Source organism: Ovis aries, chromosome 13, assembly GCF_016772045.2.
Source record: "Ovis aries strain OAR_USU_Benz2616 breed Rambouillet chromosome 13, ARS-UI_Ramb_v3.0, whole genome shotgun sequence".
Classification (NCBI taxonomy): Eukaryota; Metazoa; Chordata; class Mammalia; order Artiodactyla; family Bovidae; genus Ovis; species Ovis aries.
In genome coordinates this window covers 17,511,747-17,533,926 of record NC_056066.1, presented here as the reverse complement: position 1 = coordinate 17,533,926, position 22,180 = coordinate 17,511,747, and the positions used below count along the sequence as shown (strand labels likewise).

Genomic DNA, 22,180 nt, shown 5'->3' with positions numbered 1-22,180 from the left:
GCGCCCCCTGAACCGGAACCGCTTGCGGCCGCCGGCGCAGAGCCGGGCCGATCGGGAAGCGGAGGAGGTTGCGCGGCGCCCGCCATGGCGGCGGCGGGGTGAGCCGGGCCGGGCGGCCGCAGTCGCGCGGGCGCGGGCGCTCCTCCGCCGCGGACAGGCCGCCGGGCCGGGCGAGGGGAGCCGGGCCGCCCATGGCGAGGCCGCGCCGCCGCCGCCGCTGCTGACCCGGGGCCGCGCCGGGGCCGGGGCGCCAGCCATGGGGAACACCGCCTCGTGCTGCGTGTCGTCCAGCCCCAAGCTCCGCAGGAATGCCCACTCGCGGCTGGAGTCCTGCCGGCCCGACGCCGACCTGAGCCGCGAGGACACGGGCTGCAACCTGCAGCACATCAGCGACCGGGAGAACATCGACGGTGAGGCGGGCGGGCGGGGGGTCCCTCTGATTCCTCCGACGCCCCGCGCCGCCTGCGCGCTCGCCCCGCACCCCGCGCCCCGCCCGGCGGCCGTTGCTCTCGGCCGGTTACCGCGAGCGGACCGGGGTCTTCGCCCCGGAGAGCGGGCCGGGGCGGGGTCCAGGCCGGGCTCCGGCTGTCTGTCCGGCGGAGCTGCCTGTCGAGTTGCGCGCGGAAGGGTGAGCCTATCTGTATCCCGAGAGGCGAAGGAGATGGGGACCCTGGGCATGGCCGAGGACTGAATGCCTGGGTCGGCTCCCCAGAAACTGGCGAATTGAGCCCACTTGCTGGCCCTGACCCCATTTCTTTAAAAAACAAAACAAAAAAAAAATCCCCACAGCCCTCCTCGCAAAATACCAACAACAGAAAGGATTTTGGGTGGGGGAATGTTGAGAGATTGCAGTCAAATAACGTCACCTGAATTCTTTAACATTTTTTTTTCTTTACAGTATTATCGCAGTGATTTGCAGACAGCTTTGGAATAAGTCCCCTTGTTTTTGCTTGAGGTTGAATTACAGTCCTGTGAATTTCTGAGTGATTTCAATGACTTCTGGACTAGGATTTGTAAAGGAAGTTAAGACTGATCGCTGCTCCTAGTAATGATTGTTGATTTTATTGGTCTTACAGTATTTTATTAGTACTGTTTTATCAATAAGCTTATGTGATTTAATATCTAATAGATGGGTAGTTTATGCATCAAACAGTTTATGTAATTTTAAACTTAAAGAATTTTGAAATTGGAAATATATTTTTATGAAATCTTGACTTTTTCTTTAAACCACTGATTCTTTTCACAGTTGATGTGGTTGAACTAATTTGAAAAAAATTTCTTGTGTGAATGAATTGGCACAACTCTGTCATAATTCATTCTTGTCACTTTTAGAATGGCGCATTCCATCTAGTATGCAAAGCCAAATTTAAACTCTGCCACGGGGAAGAATTTTTTCATTGTTTGGCATCATTTAATTTCTTGTAAATAGTAAATTCATCTTTTTAGAACAACTTTATTAAATGGGTACCATATGTAAAGAGAGACTAATAAAATGTCTGGTTTATAGTAGACAGTAAGTTAGGGTTCAGTATGACATTTCTAATGGTGTTATTTTAACTTCCATTGTGTTAACCTGGGCTTCCCTGGTTGTCTGGGTGCATGGGTGTGAAGTGGATTCAGTCCTGGCTGACTCTTTGTGACCCCCATGGAGTGTAGCCAGCCAGGCTCCTCTGTCCATGGGATTGTCCAGGCAAGAATACTGGAGTGGGTTACCATTTCCTTCTCCTGGGGATTTTCCTGACCCAGGGTGCAAACCCTCATTTCTTGAGTCTCCTGCATTGGCAGGCAGGTTCTTTACCACTAAGTAGCGCCAGCTGGGAAGCCCTCCCTGGTAGCTCGGTGGTAAAGAATCCTTGGCTGGGGAAGATCCCCTGGAGAAGGAAATGACAACCGACTCCAGTATTCTTGCCTGGGAAATCCCATGGACAGAGGAATGTAGTGGGCTATAGTCCATGGGATCGAAAAGAGTGGGACATGAATGACGCGACTTAGCACACATGCACAGCAGAAAGGTATTAAGTCCCACTTGTCTCAATCACTTCTGTGGTGCCAAGCACCTGAAAGAAGTGTCCAGCATGTAATAAAGACTGAATAACCATTGTATTATAAAGGAATGAATGACTTTGTTGTAGAATATCGTTATTCATATACATTGTTGGAACATTGGAAATAACTTCTCCCTTGTGTTGTGTCCTGCTATTGGGTAGAGACATTGTTTTAAATAATGGATTAAAATAATACAAAGAAAAGGAAGACTCGCATTTCTTAGACCCAGGCTGCATGCTGTTATGACTGTAATAAGGAAAGGGGAAAATAAAAGTAACTACAGTCAGCTATTTGGCAATAAGGTGTAGAAGGATTTTGCCAGAAAAATGTAGAATGATGTGTGTTCTTTCATTTGGAAGAAGTCTAAGTTTTGGTCATCATTTGTTTTTGAGGAAACATTTGAAAGATCATCAGTTCTTGTTTTGGAGATTTGGGATGGTTTGAGAGACTAGCAGAGCAGGTTAAGAGGATTTCTCATCTGGGCTGTAGTGTCTTCGTTCCCCAGAACTCACTGGTTATGATGCTAATTTAAACCCAAAAGTCCTCATTCACTATTTAAATAATCTTCTGTCTACCGCATTCAGTCAGTAATACTTGTAGTTTACCTATTCAGCTGTTCTCAATGATTTCAGTTAGACCAGAAATCTAGGACTGGGCTTTGGCATGAGTATGTGTAAAGCTCTCCAGGTGATTCTGAGATGCTACTGGTTTGAAAATCACTGGTTGAGGTGTCTTGGAATTGTCATTGTTGTTCAGAGGCATTTTCCATGGGAACTCATTGTGTCAGAAGCTGACAGAAGAAAATAGATTTAAGTTGTAGTGTATAGATATGTATATATATATTTGTATTTTAACTTCTGATTGTTAGACGATTAAACTTTTAAAAACTGCGTCTCAAGAGTTCTTAATTTTAGTACATAACAAAAGCTAAAGTGCCTAAGTACCATATTTCTTCTGTCCTGAAAGACCTTCCAGTTAGCTAGACTTGGAAGATTCAGAGAAATTCATAGAGCTTGGTTAGGTTAGTTTCTTTAGAGCACCAAGGATACTAGGTTCACGTTTTCCACACCCAAACACAGCAGGTAATGTTTGTCTGTAAATTTCAATGATTGTATTAGGCTTCCATGATGCCCAAGGGGAACGTGCCTCCTTTTATATTTGGTGTACGCTATCCACTGGAGGAGGGAATGGCTACCCACTCCAGTATTCTTGCCTGGAGAATCCCATGGACAGAGGAGCCTAGAGGGCTACAGTCCATGGGGTTGCAAAGAGTCGAACATGATTGAGCAGTTGACACACAATGTTAGGTTATTCTTGTCTTAGAAATTTATGTTAGACTCATTAGATAAGAAAATGAGTGAGTTACTAAATGAAATAAATGTTACTAAGTAAATGTTTGAGAGTCCCTTGGACTGCAGGGAGATCCAGTCAGTCCATTCTAAAGGAGATCAGTCCTGGGTGTTCTTTGGAAGGACTGATGCTAAAGCTGAAACTCCAATACTTTGGCAACCTCATGCGAAGAGTTGACTCATTGGGAAAGACTGATGCTGGGAGGGATTGGGGACATGAGGAGAAGGGGACGACAGAGGATGAGAAGGCTGGATGGTATCACCGAGTCGATGGACATGAGTTTGGGTGAACTCTAGGAGTTGGTGATGGACAGGGAGGCTTGGTGTGCTGCAGTTCATGGGGTCGCAAAGAGTCTGAGGGACTGAGACTGAACTGAAAGAAATGTTACTTCTTATAAAGTTATTTTGAGATCAAGAAGTAACAGAAACACTTAGCAACAATGATGATAACAAAGTATAGCACTTACATGTTACTTGAGATCAGCTCATTCATTTAGTAACATTTAGTCACATTTAGTGACAGTAACATTTCATTTAGTAACTCATTCGTTTAGTAACATTTAGTCACAGTAACCTTGGGGATAATATCATCCTTACTTTAGGACCAGAAGCAAAGGAGACAGGAGAAATGACTTGCCCAAAGCCATGGAGCCATTAAATTACAAGTGGAAACTTTCCAGTGTTGCCTGACTGATAATAACCAGGCTGGGCTTGCCTTCTTGGGTAGGCTGTGGGTCACCGGGTCATATCTGTGGTTTCTCTTCTTCCATCTGTAACAACTGGTCTTACCTGATTGTACCATTTTTTATGGAAGAAGAAGAGGAGAAAGGGACTAAAGAGAATTTAAAATTCAGTGAGGCCAAATAAATAAGGATAATTATAATACCTGTACCTGGTGTGTCGGTTTGGGTTGACAAACTCAAATCTTAAAATGATTGAGAGCCACTTCATCCAGGGACTAGCTGTCATCCCGGACCATCCTATCACTTCCTCATCTCCTGTTCAGTCTGCTGGGCAGCATGACTCTGCCTTCAAAGTACATCCAGAGGGACTCCCCTAGTGGCCCAGTGGCTAAGACTCCACACTCCCAGTGCAGGGGATCAGGCTTGATCAGTCGTCAGGGAACCAGATCCCACTGACAGCAATGAAGATCAACGACTCTGCATGCCACAACTAAGACCTGGTGCAGAATCTGACCACTCTAAAACCTCTCCTGCTGTTGCCATGTAATGAGCCCGACTGGTCTCCCTGCCTCTCTCCAAGCTTACCCACCGCAGTCTGTTCTCAGCACTGCTGCTGCACTGAGATCCTTCTGAGAACTTTTAACACATCACTCCTCTGCTTAGAAAGCTGCAGCGGCTCCTTCTGTCACATAGAATAAAAGTCTTACAGTGAATTTGACAACGCAGGCCTCCCAGTGGGCCCCAGGGTCCTTTGTAATCTGCATGCCTGCCTACCTGCCTCAGTCACTTGCTCTTTGCAGCCACACTGGCCCCTTCAGTGCTGTTCCTTGAACACATCAGACATGCAGTTGCTTCAGGACCTTTGCTCTGTCACTCTGCCTGGAGTTCTCCATGTGTGCTCTTGGCTGGCTAGCTTCCTCACCACTTTCAGTCTCAATTCAGGCCTCACTTTTCAGTGAATCCTTCCCAGACACCCCACTAGACACCCCTCTTGTCACCCCATCAGCAATCCTAATACGGCTTTTGTGCACCACCATTTTTCTTTATTGCATATCAGCTATAGTGCATTGTATATGTTCTTGTACCACTGCACCACTTGCGAAGCCCCTTTTCGTGCATACAACTGTAACCATAACTATTTCCACGTTAGCGTGTAAGTTCTAATAGAACTCTTTTATTCATTGATGTAACACACATGCTCACAATAGTGGGTTGTCTGATACCTTGCAGACATGCTCTATTTGTTGAATGAATGAGTGACGCCACCTGCTGAAGGACGTCAGAGCATCAGCGTGTGTGTTTATTGAGAGGAAGTAGAGAATGTGTAAGACTTGTAGTAATGAAAGCAGATTGGGATAGGAAACTTTTTGTTTGGTGTGCATTTCTACCTGAGAGGTAAGCAGATAGGGTCATGTCCTGAAAATGAAACTTAAGAAAGATTTCAAAGCATATAGCGAAAGAAAAAACACCCAAACAAAAGGAAACTGAAAGGAAACCGTGGCTAGTGGCAATCTGTTTAACAGCAAGATACTGTTCAGTCTTCTTTCCTTGTCTCTTTAGATGAATGACTTTAGCTGTCTCACATCTTTGAGGATCAAAAAGAGTCTCAAATGCTTAACACACCAAAAAGTACTAGATAAGCATTTTTGACTAGGGACACAGCCACTCACGGTGATTTTCATGTATTTAATGTGAAGTGTGTTCTGGGCTATACAGCACTGATACCTGAACCAGTCATCTCAGGCACGGGAGGTGCACAGGAGAGTCCAGTGTTTAAACTCCAGGGACTGCAGTGCCTGTTGGGGAGTATTAGCCTGGACTCCTGCAGTCAGTTTCCATGCTGTCTGCAGCCTATGGAAGTTCATCTCTTATGCATTCTTTTTCTCGGGCTTTAACCCACTTTAACCTTTCCAGTTTGATGGGCAAAACCATGCCAGTAGACTTTGCTTCCAAACTAAAATTTATTAGCAGTGCTGCCTGCGAGGTTGTGAAGATGCCCTGACCAAGTGTGGGCTGACCGCATACAGGTGGCTCCCTGACCACCACCCCGCTCACTTATTTTCCTCTCTGATTTAGAGTAGGGGATCGTTTGCTCCCATCCCCTCATGCTGTGCATGAGGAAACTGAATCTTGGAGAGGTGCAGTCTCTTGCCCTGGTCTTGCAGATCCTGGACAAGGGCAGTGAATCTCTTCATGTCTTTGTCTTCATTTTCCAGGAGAGGTAATCGAGTCTTAAAGGTTAAGATAGTTGCTCGAGTTTCTGCAGCTGGTTAGTGGCAGAGTTGGAGTCCAGCCTGCCCTCACTTGGTAGAGGATCCCACCTCAGCTGCCCTGTTCCTGCTAATTCGAGGTGGGGGGTGGTCTGTGCCTGGCCCACACTTGCCTTGTTTTCAGAGATTCAGTTGTTGTCTGTGCACTTTTGACTAGCAGTATTTGTGATTAGGATTTTTACTTTTCTGCTCCTTTTTGAGAGGAGTGCATATTAAATAATTTTGTGAAATAATATTGAATAGATTTTCTCACCCTTTTCTACAAAGCTGATTGTCTCTATCCTCTTGAGATGAATTGCTTTCACATTTCTGGCTAGATGAAACTTAACAACACAAAGATGAAATCCATTCCTACCCAGGAGGGCAGAACCAAAAGGAAAAATATAGGAGACAAGCCACGTGAGCAGCTTTGAAATCTTGTTTTAATCATGCAGGGTCAGAGATGTAGCTCCAGGTGTATAGTGTTGGACTTGTCTGTAAGGAAGCAGTGTTTGATATTTTTCACAAGAGAGCTATTGACAGTGTTATACTTGTCACACTTCAAAGTACAAATCCCTTAACGATTCAACATCTGGGCTCCCAGGGTAAGTGCATGGCACCAGCAGCTGATGTCAGGGCCTCTCGTGTTTTCAGCAGAGAGCTAGAAGGAAAGAGAGAGCTCACTCTCTCTGCAGCCTTTGCGTCATCGTGAAATGTTGAGTTTGTGGCTGTGAGTCTTGGGTAGGAGATCGTTTCCTCTCTGTGCTCTGAGACTCACTGTTAGCCTGTCCTACCTTTCTGAGAGAAGAGGGAGGGCTCTTCTCTGAATGTTCTTCAGAATATGCCTCTGGCTAGGTGAAGTGGGTGGAGGGTGAAGAGCCCAGAAGTCAGGAGTCTGCACTCTGGCCATGACCCCGCCTTGGCTATGGATCATCTGTCCTACTGAGCCTCACTGCATCTCTGCTTAAACATACTGCCTTGACATGTGACCCGAGGAACCTGAAATTAGACTAAGATGGTTAATAAACCAGAGGTGCTAGATGGATATATGTCGTTATGAACGTAGCATTCAGGCTGATTTTCTTGAATTAAATATGCAGTGAGTGGTAAGAGCTACAGCAGCCTGTGTATGAACTTGCGTAGCCAGAGAAGCCAGCAGCCGGAGGGCTTGTCCTGCAAACACATCAAGGGTTCAAGGCAGTCCTGGAAGGATAAGTGGAGTTCGAGAGCTGGGTGGGATGAGGTTAAACAGAGCTCTGTGACTTGAGTGGATACTTGCAGGCAGTAGAATTTGGACTGCAAATCCTCCTCCTCTTGGCATTTATTGCCCTTCTAGGTTGAGTTTCTCTATAGTCACACCATAATGCCGCACAGAGAGGGTGGGATGAGTGTTTGAGGCAACTCCCCTCTCTCCCGTGGGTGCTGGGCCCACCCAGCCGGCCAGTCCGTGTCCACCCTCATCCTCGGAACATCAGCTTGTGCCCTGACAAAGGGTGAGGCCAGGGATTTAAAAAAAAAAAAAAAATTCTTCAAAGAATAAGGTTTAGAGGCCTGCATACAGGTGCTTTATTTTAACTGCTCTAACTAAAGAGGAGTTGATGGGCTGAAAAATAAGCGCAGGCAGCCCTGAGTAAATTTGGGGGATGGTTTGTGCCTGTTTCTTTCAAGGAAAAGTCTAACCAGCTGGCTCTACAGCTGCAGAGGTCAGAGGAGACCGATGGTCCCTTCCTTTGCTTCTTTTTGAGGCTTCTGTTGCTCTCTGCCAGCTTGGAGAGAGGGATGTGCTGAAGCTAAAATCGAGTGGTCGGCCCAACAGCAAACAACTTGGCAGGCTCCTTGGTTGGCAAGATTCTGCCTAGAAAGTCAGTTGGTGGCTCTAAGAAGAGAGGTCATCTCAGGGACGGTTGGTCCCAGTCAGCAGCGTGCTGGCTTCTCTGCTGCTTTGCTGGGAGGTTAATTAACATGTAAATACTGGAGTGGAAAGCCTTGAAATCCATTATTCTTCACCTTTGTCAGAATACTGACATTCTGTACATTGGTTTTGACTTTGTAAAGAGGTTTTTGTTTTCATTATTTGTTTTTTCTTCTGGCTCAAAAGTTGGACTGGAAAGAGTCCAAAAAGGGAGTTCTAAAATGTTCCGGCAATGGAGACATCTCTGGGCTAAGTGTTTAGTCTCCCTTGGTTATACTACTTTGATTAAAAAAAAAAAAATTCAACCTGGTTTTATTATTCTATAGATACATTACCTGGCACGTGCGATTTTAATTTCTGGGTCATTTTCTGCGGTCTTTGTCCCCTACTCGGGCTGTATAGTGGGGGCTTATTGGGTGTGACAGATGAGTGCCGTGCCCAGCAGAGATGTACCAGCCTCCGCAGACATGTCAGCTGGCTCCTGGTACTGAGAGGAATACAGCTGGAGTACACTAAAGATAATTGTTAGCTACTGCAGTTACATCCTTGCCAGTGTGCTCTGTGAGCTTTGCAGAAGTCTTCGTTGGATGGTGAAATGCAAGTCACTTCTATTTTGGATGCCTCTGATTATAGACCTTGTGACTCTGAGGAGGGTGAATAGGAAATACTCTGCATGGGAGTTGGTTGATATGTAGTATAGCCATGAGTGTAGCGCTTGAAACATTCTGTAAGCAGGTTCCCTCTTGTGACTGTGTGATTCTGGTCCTTGGTGGGGAAAGAAAAGCTATGAAAAATATTCTGATTATATTTGGGGAATCTTGTCTCACTCTGCAAACTTTGCAGACCATTAATCTGGGGAATTGGTGCATGGATTGATAGGTTGAAAGGCCTGTACTTTTTTTTTTTTTTTTTTAATTTTAAAATCTCTAATTCTTACATTCGTTCCCAAACATGAACCCCCCTCCCACCTCCCTCCCCAGAAAGGCCTGTACTTTGAGAGAAGACTTTGCTCCACACTTAGAATTTTGTCCCTTAATGAACCTCTGACTCAGGATACCAGTTGATGACAGCTGTTCTGTTAAGTGTAATCATCATCATCTTTTAAACACGCTCTTGTTTTTAGATGTGAATCTAGATTTTGTACAGTTGCTAGTCAGTCCAGGTTTTAGGGCTCCCTGTGTGTCCTGCCAAAATCTAGGACAAGAGTTGAAGTCCTGATGCTGTGTTTGAATTCAGCTTCGAAAATTTTGAACTCCCAAAACAATCAAGCAGTACTTTCATTTATGGTGAACATTACTTTTGCCAGTTTTATGCGGACAGTCTTTTTTCCCCTCAAGCTGTAAGTGATGGGTGGTTATTTTAATGTATAGTCCTTGTTACTCCTTTGCTTGAAAGGCATTAGTAAGCAGAGTTTCTGCAGCGTTGGAAAACGCCTTCTGTCTTCTGCAAGCTGCAGTGGGGACTCGTTCATTCACTGTAATGTTAGCGTACATTTGATTCTTAAGATAAAGCTAATGTCTAATTTTCTGTTTCTTGCATTTTGTCAGACATCTGGAGGAAGCATAGCAGAGCTGGCCTTCAGAAGTGAGACTTTAGGTTTTAACCACACAGCCCTGAACTGGAGGAGGAGAGCACAGGCCCTTGCTTTGCACGCCGCTCTCTTCCCAGAGGCTGGTTGTTCAGAGCCCTGGCCTGGCTGCAGGGCCTGCTCCTTTGCAGCGAGGGTGGTGTGGCTTTGTTGCTGGCTTTGCAGCTGTCACTGGCCCCCGGGTGATGGGAGTGCAGGATGTGAGCAGAGTGTGTGTGAAGGAGCTGCAGTGGCCTCGAGAAGCAGGGAGGTGACCGAGCACCATACCCCCAGACAAGCACAGCCCCCACGGTGGCCCAGGAGTGCTCAGTGGCTCTGCTCCTGGGCCACGCTGGGTGTCTCTGAGCCTTTGAGAATGACTGGGTCTGGATGGCGAGTGTGGCCGGGTTTTTCAGTTGGTGGGGATGGTCTACTGGGGCCCTGTGGACTTCTGGTGTGGAGCCAGGAGACTGGATGACTGGACCACATTGCTTCTCTCATTTAACCAAGAATGTTCTGGGAGGAGCCCTTGGGGAATCTAGAGTCGGGTTTTTTGAAAACAAAAGTTATTCCTGTGTCTGGGGTAAAATAGTGCTGTGATGGCTCAGAGGGAAGTACAGAAGGAGCTGTGGACAGAGTGTGAGGACAAGAGAGGGCGGAACGAGTAAGTGCGGGCCCCGGCCACTGAGGCCAGGTGAGCCACCCTTGTCCTGGCCACCCAGCCCCCAGGGGCCTCAGGCTCGATCTGTGTCTTCACGTTGGATGCAGAAGGGTGGCAGCCGGGGCACTGGGCGAGTGCTATCCCCCGCCTTCTGGGTCCGGAACATAGTGCTGACATCCAGCCAAGAAGGACCTCAAGCTGATTTTCATAAATGGGTTTCTGTCTTGATGAGCTGTATTCACGTGTGAGGGGATATTTATGGAGCCTGGCCTCTTGGGGTGAAGATCAGGGTCACGTTCAGTAAAGCAGGCGTCCTCAGTGAAGGCCCACTGGGTCTCTCAGCCTTGGCGTTGTTGACACTTTGGGCAAGATCCTTCCATGGTGGTGGTGGTGGTGCTGCTGCTGCTGCCTGTCCATGGTAGCATGCTTAGCAGCGCCCCTCCCTCCACCCACTGCTCAGGACAGTCAGACATGTCTCCAGACTTTGCCACATCTCATATCCCCAGAGGGCAGCTCCCCTCTGCCCCTTTTGCGGGCTCCGTGAGTCAAAGTGACAGAGAAACTGACATGGTGGCCGTCCTGCGCACACCAGAGGCTGCAGTGTGGGCCTCCTGGGGCACCGTGTGGACCATGCCACTCTTCCCCCACAGGACTGCCTTCTGTACTCATGTGGACCCCGTGGAGCTGGCCCAGGCCCTGAGGTGGGGCTCCTCGGAGTGCTGTGGACAGCAATCTGTGCCCTTGACTCTGATGGTGCAGTGGCGTTCTGGCTGCACTGAATGGTGTGTGATTCCATTACTCAGATTAAAAGGTCATGTGTTTTTCTTCTCTGTGCCTTTTCCTTTTTTCCTCCTTTCTTTTTTCCCTTTTTAATGCAATATACTGAGAGGCGTGGTACATTTTTCTTCTTTTAGCCAGCAGTTTTATTTTTTACTTCAACTTCAAAATCAGCTGGTTTTTTGTGGGGGTTTTTCATATTTTATCAATACTCACATTGGACTCTCCTCTGAGACTCTGTTTTGAGGAGAATTGTAAAGATTGTTCGAGTTGGTAAAGCTCTCATCTGTGTTTTCTGCTTCATTCTGGCTTGGTTTGACTGCTTAGTGCAGTTTTGTATTTTTGTGGACCTTATCAAATCTCATCTCTGCAGCTGGACAATCTGGGTGAACTGGGTGGGTGTTTGATTCAGGGTCTGGTGTTCAGATCATGCTCAGTAGAAAACTTGAGGGGGAACCCTCAGGGCGTGGATCTCTGTTGCACTGTTACACTCTGAAGGAAAAAAGTTGAGAGATGAACCCACTTAAGTCACTTGAAACACACCACTGCTGGAATGAGGAAGTGGAGTTTGGGTTTCTTGAGATAGAAGTTTAGAAATTGAGGTCTTGATTTGTAGCTTGCCTAGATGAAGAAAGCCCCCTAAAATATGGTGATACTGTATTCCTGACAGTTAAATGTTGCTTCTATGAATATTTGAAGCCAAAATGCCAGTCCCTCCATTGTAAAAGTCCTTATAAAAATACAAACGGAAGTATGTATCTGTATGTATGTATTGGTTCCTGAAGTTAGAGGTGTCCTCCCAGAGCCTGGGGGTTGAAGGTGTCTGGTCAGTGCCCACATAGCACAGATCATTGGTTAGGAAGCATCCTTGCGGTCAAGGTGCAGCTGCTGGTTAGAGGGGTGCTGGTCAGCACCCTTGTTACAGAGCTAGGAGGGAAGCTGGCTGCCTGGACCTTGACTGCAGGATTGAAAAGGATCCCAGCAGAAAGATGGGAAGACCGAGGCCTTGAGGCTGGGACTGCGTCTGGGGCTGCCTGTCTGTGCACATGCAGTGTGCCGTTCAGCAGCACTGTTCGGAATTATTAGGTCCAGCCCCTCTTGGTCCTCGGGACACATCTGGACGTGATGCAGAGGTGAGCCTCAGAAGCAGCCAGAGCTTGGTCATTTTCTCTCACTTCTTTCTGTATTCTAAAGTTCTCCAAGGTGACCTTCAGTATTGTTTTCAGAGTGACTCCTAAGTTTAACCAAGCCCAGCACATGCCTGTGTGCATGAAATAAGAGATCTCTCAGAAAGGGAAGGTCTAGCCTTACCCAAGCGAAGTGTGTCGTAGTTCTTTCAGCTCCTTTCACGAGCAGGCCGGCTAGCGAGTCTCTTTGCACAAGAAGAAACAGCAAAACGCATTCTGTACCACTTACAGAGTGGTGCTTAGCAATGTGTGGGAACTCTGAGACAGAAGATGGTGGTTTTAGAGGATTTTAAGTATTTTTATTTTAGGCATATAAACAGAACCGTGGGGCAGTATGACCAGAAGAGCTTCTTATCCAGGTGCCCTCACAAGACTCTTTCAGTGAGCAGTGACCAGGATATAAAGGGGTGTCCAGTGTGAACTTGCATCCTGTTCCCTCGGTAAAGAGCAATGTGCCTCGCAAGTGTCTACAGCCCAACAGTTCGTGTGACTATTTCTCCTTTTACCTGTTGGTGGTTTAACATAGCGGCCAGCTGGGCGCCGTCACTGAGATCTGTTTTGGCCATGTTGTTTGGTTTGCTCCCCGGGGTGCAAGTAATTTATCTAATTTTCAGGCATTATTAGAAGACACTTGGTGTGTGGCATTTTAGCCTTCATTTCTCTATAGTCTACCGACAATACACAACTTTTGGTACCATTTTTATTTGAAATGATTATTACTGTTGATGATAGAATCAGCAATCCCATCACAAAGCTGATCGCAAAGCTTTATTTTTTTCCCCCAGAGTTCAGAAATGTGGTGACAGTTTGGAATTCTCTCTATAGATAAAGCAGGCCATGTGAGCAAAATGCTAATGCTGAGAAGTCAGGGGGCTTCCTTCCCTCTTAAACCAATATGTCTAGCAAGTGGTAAATTCCTTATGAGAAAGTATTTCTAGAATGTGTTCTCTTCAGCCGCAGAGCTGGAGAGAACGTGGAGTTCAGTAGCACTGAGAGACGTCGGGCCCACTTACAGGGGAATTCGTGGTGCCTGTGACCACTGGGCTCAGAGCCCTGGCTACCGTGGGCAGCACACAGCTACATTGGCATTTTGTACGGGAGCGAGAATTTGATGCCCCCTGTTGGAGTTTAAGGTTCATTTCTTCTGCAGGTCAATAAGTAATTGGTCAGTCCAAGTACCAGTAAATTCCAGGCTCCTCACTGGATTCTGGGAATGCAAAGAACAGTGTAGCTCAGACTTTGCCCTTAAGGACCTGGTGATCCTTTAAGGGAGACAGATATGCAGATAAATGATCGCAGTACCTTATGCTGAGGTAGAAGGGAGGCCAGTGGTGACCTCTGGCCTAGGTGGTGAGGGGATGTGGTCAGGGGATGCTTTGCCAAGGCAGCCTGGTGGTGAGGGAAGAGGAGTGCGAGTGGGGAAGAGGCAGGAAGTGGGCAGGGAAACTGCTTCAGAAAGATCGCACACGAATTGGTCCCCGGACGGTGTGAAGTCAGTAGATGATATTGGACTTGTTGGTGGCTTAGTTCCCAGACATCCCGTTTAATGGTTTCTGCTTGTTAGGGGGACGTTTGTTCTAAAAGATTTCCTAATGGATGGATATTCACTGGGGAGCAGTGTCTTGTGTATTTTGCACATACTCTGGATTCTGGAAAATGATGACTCAATGTTGTAACATGGAAGACAGAATAATGTCTTGAGAACTGTTTTTGTTGAGCTTGCGAAGTTAACCTTCATAGAATCACAGAATGTTCGTACCATCAGGGACCACTGAGATCCTTGAGCTCTAGGCCAGGTGGCCTGCTGGGAGGGTTGCTCCTCCCCAGCAACCCTCCCAGCTGGGTGGTGTGTAGCCGGGAGCTGTCTCCTGACGGGGTCAGAGCCTTTCACCTTGGTTGTTGCCACCAGGTTAAAGATTTCCCCAGAGGAGATAAATCTTGACCCATCTTAATGTTCCTTCTTTACATGATGTTAGTCTGATTGAGAATTGTGTCTTAGAAAATTGTGTTAGTCATCAGGCTGTGTAACAAACTACCCCCAAGTTTAGTAACAACAGCATTCATTATCCTCAGTGTCTGTGGGTGGGGACTAGACCTAGCTTAGCCCGGGGCCTCTGGTGGCATTGTAGTCCAGCTGTCAGCTGGGGCCTCCATCCTCTTAGGGCTCAGCCAGGGGAATTGAATCTCTTCCCAAGGCCTCAGGTGCTGGCTGTAGATATCATTTCCTTGCCTCGGGCCTCTCCAGGGCAGCTCACACTGGCAGCTGCTTTCCCTGGAACCAGTGGTCTGAGAGGGCAAGAGAGACCCCTAGGGTGAAACCTCAGCTTTTCTGTACCTAAGTTAGAAATGGCATTTCATCATTGCTCAAGGCTGGCCCACACCCAAGGAGCCTGTGATCCACAGGAGTGCAAATACCTGGAGGTATCTGGGGGGCTGTATTGGAGGCGGCTTACCATGAACATTAGACCAGATTCTCTTGCTGGTATGTAACAGAAGTCCACTGAAACCACGAGAGCAAGGTGGGTGGGGAGTGTGGGAGGGAAGAGCTGTTGCAAGTATGGGAGGATATTTCATGGAAAGCGAGGGCCAGGAGCACCCTGAGTCTCACAGGGAACTGGAGTTGGGAGTTGGACACCCTGTTGGAACAGGTGCGCCTTTCTCTTCAGTATTTTACTATCAAATTCTCTTGTCAAGCTTAGTTGGTCTTATCCTTCTCCATGTCTCAGATTTACTTTTGTGTCAGTTTTTATTCTCTATAAAATTTCTTCTTTCCTTCCTTCCTCCTTCCCTCCCTCAGTTCTAAGACCCCCACCGACTGACTAGGATCTCAGTGTTTCAGCTTCCCAGGAGAGAGGACTGCATTCACTCAGCCCAACTAATGGGGTGGCTCCCCTGTGAAAGGCGTCCAGTCAGCTATGGTGCCTGAAGGTCGAGATGGGGGTCTAGCCGTGACTACAGAAGCATTATCTCTGTTGTGGAAACAGATAAAAGGGTGAGGATGCAGGGGCTGGTGAATGGTTGGGGGAAGCACATTTCAGAGAAGGGCATTTGGAAATAATTTTTTCAGATAGGTATATTTTAAAATCCATATTTCAGTTTTTCTTAGTAGGAAAAGAAATTCCCTAGTAGACCTAAAATAAATTGATTTGGGTAAAACTCAAGCTAAGGATAAGTTTGCAAATAGTTTTGAAAAGAGGGACCTTAGCAGAAAAGCATGGCTATCTCTAGTAAGAAACAAATTAAAAATTTCTTTGAGGCCTTTGTTAATTTGAAAGCTGGAAAATCTATTCGTTACTAAAATTACTGTTTCTCTTTCTCACTCTTTCTGAGCTTGCCCCTTATAAATTCCAGGTTTATCCACTTAAAAAAAATGTTCTTAGAATGTGAACATCTGTCAGCTTTCCTATCTTAGATTTTTTTTTTTTAGGAGTTTATGTAACTTGAATTGAAATAAGCATTTTTGTTCTGTTCTAAAACTGCCCATTTAAGTGTCTTCATAACACTATGTTTTGAGCTTTAATTGATTTCAATAAATTATAAAAATGCACAGAAGGTTCTTATCCACATTTTTGCATGCTTGTTTACTTTCACAGCATTTTAAAATGATGTACACTTTGACTTAGCTGTGAAAAAAATTTTAGTGTAAAGGTGGGAACTGAAAGGCTCTCCCAGAGGTTTTTCTTTTTTTTTTTTTCTTTTGGCTTTGTAGACAAGTTGGTTGGTTGGTTTCGAGTTTGCTCAGAGTTTGATTTGAATGGCCCCAGTAGTAGCAGCAGGTTTTTTTTCCTTCTAGATTCTAACAGGAAATAACAGCATTATTACCAAATCTATATCTGCAATAGGGGTTCCCCGGTGGCTCAGTGGTGAAGAATCTGCCTTCAGTGCAGGAGAGCCAGCTTGAATCCCTGGATTGGGAAGATCCCCTGGAGGAGGGGATGGCAACCCACTCTAGTATTCTTGCTAGGAAAATCCCATGGACAGAGGAGCCTGGAGAGTTACAGTTCACAGGGTCGCCAGGAGTCGGACATGACTGAGTGACCAAACACACATACACGCCAACTGCAGTAACGAAGTATCGTGTGAGGAACAGACTCGAGTAAATAGAGCGGGCAGACTTTTCCAAAGGAGCACCAGCCAGCAAACCTTGCAGAAATCAGTGGACCCTGAAACGCTCAGAATACCCTCTGGGTCTCCACACCCACCGGTGCCAACTCTACTTGCCAGCTCCCCCACCCAGGGACCTGTGAGGGCTTAGCATTCCCAGAGACCATTCTGCCAGTTTCAATTTTTAACCAACAGAGCTACATCCTAAGATGTACAGGCTTAAGTATTCACCATGTATTAGTCTGCTTTGACTGGCACATCACACCCAGGGGCACACATGTCCTGTTCATCCCAGTGCTGCTGATGTTGACTTCACCCTTGGTTAAGAGATGATGTCATCCAGGTTTCTTCGGCACTCTGGCTTTCAGTTCATTTCAGTCCAGTCGTTCAGTCGTGTCTGACTCTTTGTGACCCCATGAATCGCAGCACGCCAGGCCTCCCTGTCCATCACCAACTCCCAGAGTTCACTCAGACTCACATCCATCGAGTCAGTGATGCCATCCAGCCATCTCATCCTCTGTCGTCCCCTTCTCCTCCTGCCCTGAATCTCTCCCAGCATCAGGGTCTTTTCCAATGAGTCAACTCTTTGCATGAGGTGGCCAAAGTACTGGAGTTTCAGCTTTAGCATCATTCCTTCCAAAGAAATCCCAGGGCTGATCTCCTTCAGAATGGACTGGTTGGATCTCCTTGCAGTCCAAGGGACTCTCAAGAGTCTTCTCCAACACCACAGTTCAAAAGCATCAATTCTTCTGTGCTCAGCCTTCTTCACAGTCCAACTCTCACATCCATACATGACCACTGGAAAAACCATAGCCTTGACTAGATGGACCTTAGTCAGCAAAGTAATGTCTCTGCTTTTGAATATGCTATCTAGGTTGGTCATAACTTTTCTTCCAAGGAGTAAGCGTCTTTTAATTTCATGGCTGCAGTCACCATCTGCAGTGATTTTGGAGCCCCCAAAAATAAAGTCTGGCACTGTTTCACTGTTTCCCCATCTATTTCCCATGAAGTGATGGGACCGGATGCCATGATCTTCGTTTTCTGAATGTTGAGCTTTAAGCCAACTTTTTCACTCTCCACTTTCACTTCTGGCTTTAGTTAATAGTAATAAGTGATTTGTGGGGAGATCGAGACTGTGTTGACACCCTGTTTCTGATGAGTTTGTTTTTTTTTTTCTGCAAGCTGCAGTGTCCACTGGTGACTTAGCCCCTTCCATGTTTGGGGTAGGCATCTATTGTGGGGGTGAGCTCTTTCTTCTTACCTATATATTTGCCAGTATGGAGTCATGGATTCTTATTTTATTCAGTGAGTTGCAATACCCTTGTCTTCTTTTTTTTTGTTATTGTTGCTCAAGTTGTGCCAGATTTGGTTGGTGGAAGCCTCTTCAAACTGCAGACTGGTTTCTTTATAAGCTGTGTCATTTTGCTATGTCTTCCTCATTCCTTGAACACTTCCTTAATTTCCAGCAGGTTATTTGCCTTTTAGAAGTAATTTTTCTCTTAGTTTGGAAAAAGCTTTCCCCCTTAAGAAATACGGATCCAATATTTTCTTTTCCAGAACATCACAGTAACATCAGTAGCCAATCATTCTGCCTGAGAATGTGACTAGAAGCCAGTCTCTTGTAAACTCACATGATTTTGCGTGCTGGTCCTGAGAAATCAAAGAGAGGCAGCTTATCTGTTGGTAGCTTACGGAGTAGAGAGTTCAGTGAGATGCTGACAGTGTTTATGGAGTACTGCCAGTGGCTCAGTGGTAAAGAGTCTGCCTGCCAGTGCAGGAGACACAGGAGATGTGGGTTCGATCCCTGGGTTGGAAAGATCCCCTGAAGGAAGAAATGGCAACCTGCTCCTCTGGAAGAATCCCATGGATTGAGGAGCCCGGCAGGCTACAGTCCATGAAGTCTCTGAGTCAGATACAGTTGAGCTCGCACACAAGCCGGTGTGTGAAGCCTTCTACCTGGAGCTGAAGAAGCTGAAGACAATTGCCGGCTCTGCTCCCTGCGATGGACGGTTTAGGGGAGAAAGACGAGACTGTCTGTGCTGAAGAAAGTGAGGTCAGAAAGTTGGACTTTGGTAATGAACAGTCCTCTTTACCTGCTCACACACACAGGACAAGGCAAGGCCAGGGCCTGACCCTTTGACTATAAAGATATGACCAGTCACCTTCTGATTTAGATGGTTGATTAGCTATATGGACAAAGGAGCTGGTGTTGCATAATCCTTGTCCCGCACACCAGCAGGGGTGCACTGAAATAAAAGGGACCCATGATTGTGTGACTCACAGAACCCTGCTGCCATGAAGCCACATGTCAGTGGGTTTATGTTCTGGACATCTGCTCAGGGCGGAGTGAGGTGTGCAGAAGGCCCCCACTTCACCAGAACCCCAGGGACAGAGAAAACAGTCTCATGGCAGCTGCCAGAGAGCAGGGGTGGCCGACAGGAAGTGGCCTCTGCTGTGTCTGAGAGTGTATGTTCCCCAGAATTCAAATGTTGGAATCCTCACTCCCACTGTGTTTGTATTCAACTCAGGCCTTTGGAGTGCCTAAGTTGTGAGGGTGGGGCCCTCATGAGTTGGACTAGTACCTCATGAAAGAGATTTCAGCGTGCTCCCTCACCCCTTCTACTAGGATAGGGTACAGGCAGAAGTCTGCACCCCAGAAGAGGGCACTCACCCCACTGTGCTGGCACCCCATCCTTGGACTTCCAGCCACCAGAACTGTGAGAAATCAGTTTCTGGTGTTTATAAGCCATCCAGGCTGTTTGTATCTGCAACCAGAGCAGATTAAGGCAGGCTCCAGGCACTCCTTAGGCCCCCTCCTCTCGTGTCCTGGGAGAGGCTCAAGGTGTTCCTCCAGGACAGGTCAGCTGCGGTTCTGCCTCTGGGACTGTGTACATTGAGTGCAGGGTCTCTGGGGCATCACGGCAGAGCCATTCTTCCGACTTTTTCACTTTGCAATACAGTTGATATCTCCACGTGGAGATAGTCATGGGACCTCTGATTATCGCTTACCTGGTTGTTCCACTTCCCCCAGTCCTGATCCACCTGGCTACACATCGGTTCTGTGATAGGCTCTCGTATGTATCAGGCTGTTCTTGGGGCGTTTTTTCCCCTGTCTACTCTTCTCTTTAGATCCAGTCTAAACTCATGAATGGCATTTGTTTGAGAATGCCAGGTCAGGCTGTCCTGACTGCCATTTTTCAGGAGCATTTGGTTTTGGGCAGCAGGCTCAGCTGGTCAGTCATTCAGGAAGATGAGTGTGTTGGAGCTGTGGAGCCAGAGAAGTTGCTAATAGGAACTGACTGGAGCCCATGGGTTCATGTGGAAAGTCTGAGGTGGGATAGTGGTCTTGAAAGTTGTGGAAGTGCCCTGCTGCCACATCCCCCAGCACCATGCAGACTGAGTCTGTTAGAACACCCGCACCGCTCACTCAAGCAGCTTTGTTGAGAATGAATGGAGCAGTCTTGGAGTTTAGTGCCTGAGGGACGATTCAGAGCTGCCCCTGGGTCCTTGGAGACGGGAGGATGCTGTGCTAGTGAGTGGAAACTGCAGGAGAGGAGGAGCAGTTGGCTTTGAGGAAGGAGGGGGCAAACTTTGGGGCAGAGACAGGTTTCACACACTCTCTCTCAGTGTTCAGTGATAAGCAATTTTCACAGAGTTCATTGTCATATATTCCTGTTAAGAATGTAATTTTCTAAGATCTGAATGTTCTCATCCTCAGATTGGTGTCAAAGGGATGATGAAAGGATCAAGATTTATAGTCATTTCACTTGATGAAGGTGTGTGTTTATAGCAGCTCTTGGTGGTTTGGGATCCTTTGATCTCATTTCTCATGGGACTTCGGGTCCTGTAGCCCTTTGCCCATAATTCAAAACAAGAGAAGAGGCAAGTAGGGGTGAAATTCAAGTATTCAGATTTAACTAAATGTTCTTTTGATTATTTCTTTAAGTTATTCAAGCTAGCATGATAGAAAGTTGACTAAGTTTTATGTCCTGTTTGTCTCACTTGTAATTAAATATACCAAAAGATTGCTTTCTGACCCCCAGACATAGGTTTTAAGTTGATTCAATATAATGTTGTACGTTTAACTAACTTAAAAATATGATGTGGTGGAATGGTCAGAAGTACCATTAGGATGATTTTTTAATTTTATTTAAAAAGTTTTATTGGGGTATAATTGATTGACAGTGTTGTATTAGTTTGAGGTGTACAGCGAAGTGGATCTGTTAAACAAATGCTTTACATCCACTCTTCTTTTAGATTCTTTTTCCGTATAGACCATTGTAGAATATTGAGTATTGAAGTATAATTGATTCACAATTTTATATTACTTTCAACTGTGCAGCATAGTGATTCGGTATTTCTATGCATTACAAAACAGTCACTGCAATAAGTTTAGTCACCATCTGTCAGCATTCAAAGTTATTAGAATAATATTGAGTATATTCTCTTTGCTGTACATCACATCCCTACGACATATAACTGGAAGTTTGTATTTCTTAATCTTTCTCGCCTATTTCACTCATCACCCCACTCCCCTCTCTCCTGGCAATCACTTGTTTATTCTCTTTATGAATCTGTTTCTGTTTTGTTGTTTGTGTTCATTGTTTTTTTTGTTATATGCGTCCGCCTTCCCAGGTGGTACAGTTGACAAAGAATCCGCCTGCCATTGCTGGAGTCACAAGAGATGCAGGTTTGATCCCTGGGTCAGGAAGCTCCCCTGGAGTAGGAATGGCAACCCACTCCAGTGTTCTTGCCTGGAAAATCCCATGGGCACAGTTGTCTGGAAGGCTACGGTCCGTGGAGTCACAGTCAGACATGACTGAGCACACACGCATAAGTGAAATTCTATGGTATTTGCCTTTTTCTGACTCGTTTCACTTAGCATAATCCCCTCAGGTCCATCCATGTTGTCACAAATGGCAAGAGTTCATTCTTTATGGCTGCTGCTGCTAAGTCGCTTCAGTCGTATCCAACTCTGTGCGACCCCATAAACGCTAGCCCACTAGGCACCGCGTCCCTGGGATTCTCCAGGCAAGAACACTGGAGTGGGTTGCCATTTCCTTCTCCAAGGCATGAAAGTGAAAAGTGAAAGTGAAGTCGCTCAGTTGTGTCCGACTCTTCGCGACCCCATGGACTGCAGCCCACCAGGCTCCTCTGCCCATGGGATTTTCCAGGCGAGAGTCCTGGAGTGGGTGCCATGGCCTTCCCCGTCTTTATGGCTAATACTCTGTTTTATAAGTATGCCGCATCATCTTTATCCACTCATCTGTTGATGGACGCACAGATTGTTTCCTTGTCTTAGCTATTGTAAATAATAGTGCTGTGGATAAGGAGGTGCAGATAGACATAGTGTTTTTGTTTTCTCGGGATATGTACCTAGAAGTAGAATTGCTGGATCATGTGGTAGTTCTATTTTTAATGTTTTGAGGTACCTCCATAATGTTTCTCATAGTGGCTGTACCAATTTACATTCCCATCAACAGTGTCCAAGGGTTTCCTTTCTCCACACATTAGGATGATCTTTGAATTTGTGTTCATAGTGGTATAAAATATCAAGAGACAGCATACTTCTGAAGAGTTCTGAATTCTTATGTGAAAGTCAGTTTTAATAGGAACATTACCTACATTGATGTGCTTATTAGACA

At 46.3% G+C, this 22,180-nt stretch overlaps 1 protein-coding gene across 1 annotated transcript in view; it reads left to right on the top strand.

Annotated features, from left to right (window-relative positions):
- The first annotated feature begins 38 nt into the window (after positions 1–38).
- CCNY (cyclin Y) overlaps positions 39–22,180 on the top strand; it is a 109,457-nt gene continuing 87,315 nt past the window's right edge. The window contains exon 1 of the mRNA XM_015099546.4: positions 39–410. Coding sequence (XP_014955032.2) covers positions 257–410 — 154 coding nt within the window. The 5' untranslated portion in view covers positions 39–256. The remainder of the gene's footprint in view (positions 411–22,180) is intronic.